This window comes from Sinocyclocheilus grahami, unplaced genomic scaffold (genome assembly GCF_001515645.1).
Source record: "Sinocyclocheilus grahami isolate Dianchi unplaced genomic scaffold, SAMN03320097.WGS_v1.1 scaffold734.1, whole genome shotgun sequence".
NCBI classification, from domain to species: Eukaryota; Metazoa; Chordata; class Actinopteri; order Cypriniformes; family Cyprinidae; genus Sinocyclocheilus; species Sinocyclocheilus grahami.
The window spans coordinates 156306-166202 of record NW_015505913.1 but is presented as its reverse complement, the minus strand read 5'-3'; the positions used below and the strand labels follow the sequence as shown (position 1 = coordinate 166202).

The 9897-nt window shown below is 39.3% G+C and overlaps 3 protein-coding genes across 5 annotated transcripts in view; 2 read left to right on the top strand and 1 right to left on the bottom strand.

The window, feature by feature from the left end:
* The window catches only part of LOC107560571 (CD97 antigen-like), a 19220-nt gene extending 12877 nt beyond the window's left edge, over positions 1-6343 (top strand). Inside the window, exons 11-17 of the mRNA XM_016244790.1 lie at positions 307-477; positions 570-764; positions 3210-3427; positions 3547-3705; positions 3776-3947; positions 4144-4239; positions 5199-6343. Of these exons, the coding sequence (XP_016100276.1) occupies positions 307-477; positions 570-764; positions 3210-3427; positions 3547-3705; positions 3776-3947; positions 4144-4239; positions 5199-5243 (1056 nt within the window). The 3' untranslated portion in view covers positions 5244-6343. The remainder of the gene's footprint in view (positions 1-306; positions 478-569; positions 765-3209; positions 3428-3546; positions 3706-3775; positions 3948-4143; positions 4240-5198) is intronic.
* The window catches only part of LOC107560584 (zinc finger protein 501-like), a 176198-nt gene that overhangs the window by 156166 nt on the left and 10135 nt on the right, over positions 1-9897 (top strand). The window lies entirely within an intron of this gene.
* The window catches only part of LOC107560570 (zinc finger protein 239-like), a 9098-nt gene continuing 5537 nt past the window's right edge, over positions 6337-9897 (bottom strand). The window contains exon 6 of the mRNA XM_016244789.1: positions 6337-8412. Within this exon, the coding sequence (XP_016100275.1) occupies positions 7397-8412 (1016 nt within the window). The 3' untranslated portion in view covers positions 6337-7396. The remainder of the gene's footprint in view (positions 8413-9897) is intronic.

Below are 9897 nucleotides of genomic sequence, written 5' to 3'. Positions count from 1 at the left end.
CTGCGGTTACTGAAACCACGCCTTCTTTCTTTGCTGCACATTTGGGCGGCATTATGCTAATATTTCCACATAGTGACATAGACATGTGGGGGGCGTGTTAGTACGAGCCGTTTTAGGTAGGAGTGGCTGACTCTTAAATTTAATAAAGAATATATTTTTGGATTTGAGACTTTAGTCTTTGCAACTTTACAGATCTTCTTTATGCACCAAGAGCTTGTAACACTCCAAAGAGAAAGGAAAACTTTAAATTGCATCATATGACCCCTTTAACTGTTAGTCATTCTGTCCTCATTCTGTCTTCTTCAGGAGAGGGCGGAGTCTGAGGGCATGGCTTACTCCTGTGTGTACTGGGATGAGGCTGAGGGGGCGTGGTCTGGGCGGGGCTGTGAGGGGGCGTGGTCTAACAGCACTCATACAGCCTGCTCCTGCTCTCATCTCAGTAGTTTCGCTGTGCTAATGGCTCTCTATCCTGTCCAGGTACATCCGTGAGCCAGAAAAACTGTGATTTAACATTTAATTCAGATCTTTAATGTGAAATGATGATGATTTTCCCTCTTCCTCTCCTCCAGGACTCGTTTGAGTTGGTGCTGATCACGCGTGTGGGTTTAGCTCTGTCTCTGGTCTGTTTGTTTCTCTGTATCCTGACGTTCCGGTTCTGCCGCTCCATCCAAGGAACCCGAACCAGCATCCATCTCCATCTGAGCATCTGTCTCTTCATCGCAGACCTCGTCTTCCTCTGTGGGATCTCCAGCACTCACAATCAGGTGTCTGTCTCATATCTTCTGTATACTGGGGCCTTAAAGTAAAAAATGTAGAGAATCACAAGCAGTTTACTGTTTATTATGCTGGCTTGACAAAGCCAAGGTCTACTATTTAAGCTTCTTCTTCTTCTTAGACTAATTTTTCTTTCAGCTACAACCACCAAACCATGCAGACTCAGGTCTGACCTTCATGTCTTATTTGTACAATAAGACATGTAGAGTATTTAAGCTATCATTTGCAAAACTTAACAACTATCCTAGTACAATGTGCTAAATCATGCTAGAAACATGCAAAAACATGCTAGCAACATGTTAAAGCATGCTAATCATGTTTAAACATGTTAGCAACAAGCTAAAACATGTTAACATGTTAATATATACTAGCAACATGCTAAATCATGTTAAAACATGTTAAAATATGCTAGCAGTATGTTAAAACAAGCATTTTTTAGCAACAAGCTAAAACATGTTAACATGTTACAACATGCTAACAAACGTGTTAAATCATGCTAACAACATGTTAAAGCATGCTAATCATGTTAAAACATGGTATCAACAAGCTAAAACATGTTAGAATATACTAGCAACATGTTAAATTATGTTAAAAACATGTTAAACATGCTAGCATTATGCTAAAACAAGCGTAATGTGAAGGGGACATGGGGAGAGAAGAGAACACCATAGCAGGGAGAGATGTTGAAATACAAGACTTAGCTTCTAAGTAGCACCATGGTAAAGAGGAGGCCTGTACCCAGAACACCAGCTTCTGAATATTTGCTGCCAATAATAATACATAAAATTGGGCAGGGAAAGCCCTCCACTTAATCGACTTTTTTGAAGCAAAATTTTGGAAACTCTAGGAGTTTTACCTGCCCATATAAAGGAGGAGATTAGTTGATCTATATTCTTGAAGAAAGATTTGGGCAGAAACAGAGGAATAGCTTGAAAAAAGTAAAGAAATTTGGAGAGAATATTCATTTTTACAGCGTTTATCCTACCTAGTGGAGATAATGGAAGAGCCGCCCATCTTAAAAAAGCTGACTTCATCTATGAAACTAACGGTGTAAAATGTGCTGCTTAAGAAAGGGTAACATTAACACCAAGATACTTGAATTTAGAACTCTCCAAGTGGAAAGATATGTCATTCTGTTAAAATTTTTGGGCAGATTGATTTAAGGGTAAACATTCACTCTTCTGCAGATTTAGTTTAATCTAATAGATGTAACGTAGAGTAACGTAGAGTAATAAGTCGTCAGCGTATAGGGCTAATTTATGTTCGATTCCCTTGCGGATTATACCTTGAAATATAGGAAGTGTTCTAAGCATTATTGAAAGGGGCTCAATAGCTATGGCAAAAAGTAATGGGGATAGGGGACATCCCTGGCGTGTACCCCGTGATAAGGTAAAATACTCAGAGTTAACACTGTTAGTAGAAACTGAAGCTTGTGGGTCAGCATATAGTATAAGAAAGGGTAACATTAACACCAAGATACTTGAATTTAGAACTCTCCAAGTGGAAAGATATGTCATTCTGTTAAAATTTTTGGGCAGATTGATTTAAGGGTAAACATTCACTCTTCTGCAGATTTAGTTTAATCTAATAGATGTATTATCACAGGAATATATGCAATTGGATCGGTAACGTAGAGTAATAAGTCGTCAGCGTATAGGGCTAATTTATGTTCGATTCCCTTGCGGATTATACCTTGAAATATAGGAAGTGTTCTAAGCATTATTGAAAGGGGCTCAATAGCTATGGCAAAAAGTAATGGGGATAGGGGACATCCCTGGCGTGTATCCCGTGATAAGGTAAAATACTCAGAGTTAACACTGTTAGTAGAAACTGAAGCTTGTGGGTCAGCATATAGTAGACGTATCCATGATATCAATCCCTCCCCAAAACCGAACTCCTCCAGACCTCTAAACAGATAATCCCACTCTATCCTATCAAATGCCTTTTCGGCGTCTAATGAAATGATCACCTCAGAGGAAACACTATTTTGTCTTGAGTATAAAATATTAAAAAGAGTACGAATGTTAGAGAATGAATAGCGTCCTTTAATGAATCCAGTTTGTTCCTCTGAGATAATACTAGGAAGTACTGCCTCTAAACGAGAGGCCAAAATCTTGGCATCAACATTGAGGAGGCTAATAGCTCAAAACAAGCATTGTTTAACAAGTTAAAACATGTTAACATGTTACAACATGCTAGCAACGTGCTAAATCATGCTAGCAACATGTTAAAGCATGCAAATCATGGTAGCAAAATGCAAAAAAGTACTAGCAATGTGTTAATACATGGTAGCAACATGCTAGAACTGTGTTAATAACATTTTATTGACTTCAATAAAAATCTTCAAAATTTCAAACAATGCTGTCAAGCCAACATCAATGTTTGTTTACAAACTTTACTAATGTAGTTGTGCTGTTTCTCTTCGTTTGTCTCAGGTGGGGTGTGCGATTGTGGCCGGTCTGCTTCACTTCTTCTTCTTGTCTGCGTTCTGCTGGATGCTGCTGGAGGGGGTTCAGCTCTACCGGATGGTTGTGCTGGTGTTTCACACCACATTAAAGCATCTCTACATGTATCTGGTGGGATACGGGGTCCCTCTCGTCATCGTCACCGTCTCTGCCATCGCCTTCCCAGCGGGATACGGCACCGAGCGACAGTGAGTGTGTGTGAATTTGTTCGTGCTTTTCGTGTGAACAAGTTTGACGGGCTGTAAATCACAGTGTTATCCAAGTGCTTTCCAGCTGTTTTGATGATTATTTTGTGTCTGTGCTCCAGCTGTTGGCTCTCACTTGACTACAATTTCATATGGAGCTTCCTCGCGCCCGTCTGCATCATTGTCGTCCTCAACAGCTTTGTCTTCATCATCACCGTGTGGAAACTGGCCGAAAAATTCACCAGCCTCAATCCAGACCTCTCCAAACTCCGCAACATCAGGTGAGTGTTAATTAGCTGAGCCCAAAATAGATTCAGTCATTGAGTCTAACCCATTTCTGGTGATTTTCAGGGGTTTTACGGTGACCGCTGTGGCTCAGTTCTGTATTCTTGGAGGGATGTGGGTTTTCGGTTCCTTCCTTTTCTACGAGAAAGTAACTCAGGTTGCGTTGTACCTCTTCACCATCCTCAACAGCCTGCAGGGGGCGCTCATCTTCATCATGCACTGCCTGCTGTCCAAACCGGTACTTGCACACAAACAAATGCACAACGCACCAAAAAGGAAAAGACAGTAAAGTCTGGATTCAAACTACATTTCAAAGATCTCATCAAGTCATAGTCAAACAGACATACTTCTGACTCCCTGCATTAAACATTAAACTGTATTCTGGCCAAGAGCCATCAGTGTGTTTTCAACGTGTTTTGTGTCGCCCCCTTCAGGTCAGAGAGGAGTATCGCATGCTGATTAGCAGGATCTGCTCACTTAAGGAGAAGAAATATTCAGAATTCAGCACCAATCACTCCAGCAACAGTCAGGTAAATCTGCATTGCAAGGACATCATCGTTGAATATGTTAACTTTCACGTCAACGTTTTATAAAGTATATATAAATGTTAAGATAAACATTCTAACAACATTCTCAGAATGTCCATATGATGTTATTGATGTTTTCTGAATGCCAACGCCAATGCTCTTGGGATATTACAAATAAATGTTCAAAGAATGTTAGATTAAAGGTTAGGAGAATGTTGCATTGCAACATTTTAAATAATGTTCTAATCACAAGAAAACTGGACATTTTAACGCTTTAGAAACATTGCAAATCTGTTCCCACAATGTTTTTTTGAACATAAGTAGTCTATGCTGTTTTCTGTTGATACAAGCTTTTTTAATACGAAACAAAGTCTCGGTTGCCAAATTTTGTTAGTTTATCACAAAATTCGGAAATAAATAGTTTTAATCCTCTTCAATGTGACAGATCGCTGTAGCGTCTCAGTTCAAGCGGCATGTAAATCGATCATCTCTTCCTCTTTACAACTAGTTATAACACAAAATAAACATGAATGAGCATCAGAAGGTGTTGAAAGAAACAGAACAACTTAATGCAATGTTTCATGTCTCACTCAATGAGTGTTTCGACCACAGAAAGATGTCGATAAAACAGCTTGTAAACAATAATGTCACATTGATTTACCTCAGAAAAGCCACTCAATGTACATTAACCCATTAGACAGCTAGAAAAACATAACTTTAGAGGAGATTTTTGATACATTTATTTATATTTTACTTCACCTGTTAGTGATGTATTTATTATTTAATGCATGTTTGAATAATTATATTTGTTGCTTCAATGATGCAGAGTAGAAACATAATTATTAAAAAGTACTATATAAAAACTGGCTTATGTGCAATTTTAAAGTTTGTGATTATTTTGGCTATAGTGTGCATCACTAGATTGAGGTTCTGCTTCTAACGGTGTCCTCTGACCTTTACAGCAACCTCTACGGAGCAATCCGACCACAGGAGAGTCCAAGATATAGAGCGGCTGTCAGTCCTGCAGGATCTTTATAGATGTTGACCTTTAAAGACACATGGAAGCGTGACTTCTCACAGAGCTCTAATTCTGCAGCACATGGGGCTCCTTTCCACTGAGAAGATCTTAAACTGCTTGCTTTCTGTCTATTAAGCAAGAATATTTCAGATGTGGGGCTTGTCACATGACCTATGCGTCACTAGAGGCGGATTCGTATCATATCAATGAAATTAATAAAACATGCAGCTCAGTTTTCTTCCTCTAATGGACTTCGGAGACACTTTAACTGTTTTTGTCGCACCTTTAGTGAAGAACGTCTTACATTACATGCAAAAGGCAGCTTTCATTTGCTTATATAAGAAAATGTTGTGAAGATGATATTTGAAGAACTAGTCTCCAATCTGCCTTATGAAAGAGGCCTTAATCTATTATCAATCACAGACCACCACGTTTATATGATCTGCACTTACATGCCACTTTATGTCTTTAAGCTGTTGGGAAATTTGGCCTCCATTTCTGTGAGAAACAGATGAGAGGTACTTTAGATTTATAAAGCTATTTAAACAGAGCCGATGTTGCATTGCAGTAAGACTGCTTACTTTACCTCCAATCATCCTTCAAATCAAAGTAATACTAGTCCCGAAACTACAATATCGTGGAGACGTCTGATGTTTCCAAGGAAATTTCTCAGAAGCTGCAAATACAAGCGGTAAAGTACCTTCCTTCTAAAGCCCAGTTCTCACATGCAGCTTGAATTTTCCCATTAATTAGTTGGTCCACAAGGTGGCCACACTGGGTGGGGCCATTGTTTCACATTGGAAAAATAATTTTTATCCGTCACCTGGGGAAAAAAAATAAGGTTGACAGCACAAAGATGAGGTCGGCTGCCTGTGCTCACACACGTTATCATTCGCGTCAAAACGCATACTTTGGACTTCAGTGTTTCCAGTTCGAGAACAAAGTGATTTTGTAAGATGATACAGCCAATGCGAACGTTTTAAACGCCTTGCTTCTGTAACATAAAAGTTTAAGCTCTCTATTGTGTGTAATGATATTTGATGAAGAAACAAATGCTTTATTTTACATTTTCCAGAACATTTTTTGTATCTTTTGAATTCAAATAAGTTTTTTTGCTGTTATTTTTTTTTACTTGAAATAAGGGTCATGTCTAGCCCTGATGTGGTACTGCAATGTTTTTCAGCAAGTATTAAATAATCACTAAAATAAGCCGTGGCGGATTTCTGTTTTGTGTTCCCATGAGTGGCCTTGCCAAATACACCATAAACATACATTTCACTTCTATATCATACATCGATCTGCACATTAAAGTAGTTTGAAGGAAACACTTTTCTATCCAGAGGATTCATTTCAACCCAGTGAATATCTTCCCTTGGCGGCACAGCGATGATATGGAGCTAATAACATTCTGAGAAAAGCTCTCTCTTGATTAAATGAACCAAGGAAAGCCATCCAAGCAAATGTTCTCTTAATGTTAGCATTTGGTTCCCGTTTGAGAACCCAATAATAACATTCTTATTTTTTTTAAAACCATCAAATATTGTTCCCGGAACAGTGCAGGTTTTTTTTTTTTTTTGAAGAATCTTTCCCCGATGGTAACTTAAAGGTTTCATTTTTAAAATCATGTAAACTCAACGTTGCCATGTTCAAAAAAAAAAAAAAAAAGTTGCCGATTGTTTTGTGCAACAACCTACAGAGAATATCAAGGTTATGCAGTGTTTTATCTTTACACTGGAATACTTAATTCAGTTTCTCTAGTATTTCTTGCCGTAGGCTTCAATAAGCTTGAGACCTTTTATTTAGTTAGTAAAGGTCTAGTATTAGTTAATAGATTGCTATGACGATTTTGCTTGTATTTTTGTGTGTATTCTGGTGGGTCTGAAAACTCTTTAAATAAGCACAAGTACGGTTTCTCTCTGGGGTGAATCCTATCATGATATTTCATGTGGGTTGGAAGATTAATTTGTTTGCACTGTCTTTCTGCTCTTTTTTTCTTTCGAAGTTTCTTCGCGGGACGAATGTTTTCCCACAGGTGGCTGCCGAGAGAACAGGGACACAAACTGAGGGAAGTAACAGTCATTTCTAGCCCTGATGTTTCAGGATGAGCTGAATTAGTCTTTTTTCCAGATTGACTGATGAAAGTCACTCTGATGATTCTGGAGCAGTTTCTTCTTTAGCGTGTTTGTTCTGATGGGTCTGAAAGCTACCTAAATAAGCGAATCTCTCGCCGCAGATGGAGCAGCAGTAAGGTTTCTCTCCGGTGTGAACTCGCTGATGGACCTTCAGGACGTCTGATCGAGCAAACGTCTTGTCACACTGCAAGCATTTGAACGGTCTTTCTCCGGTATGAATCCTCTTGTGGCTTTGTAAAGTATCAAACTTACTGAACCTCTTCTCGCAAACGCTGCAGTGATACGGTTTTTCTCCCGTGTGGACTCTCTTATGAAATCCAAAATGTGTCGGATTGGAAAAGCTCTTCCCGCAGTGGGAGCACAGGTACGGTTTCTCTCCGGTGTGCATGCGCTCGTGACACTTCAGATGGGATTTCTGCCGGAAGCGTTTGTCACAGTGTTTGCACTGATACAGTTTCTCCTCAGAGTGGATTCTCTGGTGTGACTTTAGACTGCCTGACTCTGTGAAGGTTTTCCCACATTCGCTGCACTGGTACGGTCTCTCATTGGTGTGAACACGCACATGTTTCTTCAGATGAGATCCGTGGTTGTAGGTCTTCTCGCAGTGAGGGCACTTGTACGGTCTTTCTCCCGTGTGGATTCGCTTATGAGCTTCCAGATTTGCTTTGGTGCTGAAATACTTTTCACATTCGCTGCACTGGAAAGACTTTTCGTCATGTGTCTTTATATGAGCTTTCATATTCTGAGCAGTGGTGAAAAAATCCTTCCCGCACTGTTCACAGCGAAACTCCTTCTTCACCCTGTGCTCTTTTGAATGAAGTTTCCTCTCTTCTGCGGATGAAAAGCTGATGTCGCATCTCTTGCAGCTGAAGTCTTTCTGTTCTGTGTGTTTTCTCTTGTATCTCGTTAAGTTTCTCTTTGAGCTCAGTGTTTTTCCACACTTGGCATGAGAAAAACTTTTGACCTTCAGCTGCTCTTTTGATGTTAAGGCTGTTTCTCCATCAGAAGATGAACCGCCTTTGTCATCTGAAATGAACAAAATAATTATAAATTCTGGATTTTAAAATATACTTGAAAAGAGTTTGTGTGTCATACAGAAATCCTGTAATATCTGTCTATATAAGTCTAGGGGTGAATCATTAATAATAAAAAAATGCAATATGGTTTAGTGTAGTTAATCAATCGCAAAAAGCCTGCAAGTTAATTAAACTCATGCATAGACATTGATAAAGTGAATTTGAAAATTTAACATTCACCACCCATTTACATTTAGTCATTTAGCAGACACTTTTATCCAAAGCCACTTACAAATGAGCACAATAGCAGCAATCAAAACTAACAAAAGAGCAACAATATGTAAGTGCAAATGACAAGTCTCGGTTAGCTTAACACAGTACACGTAGCAATGTATTACTTATATATACACACACACACACACACAAAGAAAAACAAGTAGATAGATCAGAAAAAATAGAAAGCTAGTGTTACTTTTTTAAAATAAGTATAAATAGATATAATCTATAATCTATTTATAAGTATAAATAGATAAAGTAGAATTAAAATAGAATAGAAAGTGCTAAAGTTAGAGGGTCAAACAAAGATGGAACAGATGTGTTTTTAGCCGATTCTTGAAGATGGTTAAGGACTCAGCTGCTGGGATTGAGTTGTGCAGGTCATTCCACCAGGAGGGAACAGTTAATGAAAAAGTGCGTGTAAGTGATTTTGAGCCTCTTTGAGATGGCACAATAAAGCGACGTTCAGGACGCAAGCTTCTAGAGGCACATAACTCTGATTGAAGTAATGAATTTAGGTAAAGGGGTGCAGAGCCAGTGGTGGTTTTGTAGGCAAACATTAATGCCTTGAATTTTATGCGAGCAGCTACTGGTAGCCAGTGCAAACGGATAAACAGAGGTGTCAAAAGCAGCGGACAGATCCAGCAAGATAAGTATTGAAGATTTGGAATCCGCTCTTGCCAGTCTTAGGGCTTTAACAACTGAGAGCAAGGCAGTCTCGGTTGAATGTCCACTTCTGAAATCAGACTGGTTGCTGTCGAGAAGGTTGTTCTGTGTGAGAAAGCCTGAGACATGGTTGAACACAGCTCTTTCAAGTGTTTTTGCAATGAAAGGTAGAAGGGAAACTGGTCTGTAGCTCTCTAAAAGATTTGGGTTAAGAGTGGGTTTCTTAAGAAGTGGTGTTATACGAGCCTGTTTACATGTTGAGGGAAAAACACCAGTGTGAAGGGATGTGTTAACGATGTGAGTGAGTGCAGGTACAACGGCAGGAGAAATGGCTTGAAGGAGATGAGATGGAATAGGATGATTGGGAAGGATGAGTTTGGAGACTTCTGCCTCAGAGAGTGAACAGAAGGATGTGAACGAGTGTATGTTTGCTGGTAAGATGGTCTTGACAGGTTGTGGTGTGGCAAATTGTGCATTGAGGTTTGTAATTTTATTAATGAAGAATGTGGCATAGTCGTCAGCTGTTAGAGTTGATGAAGGAGGGGGAGGAGAT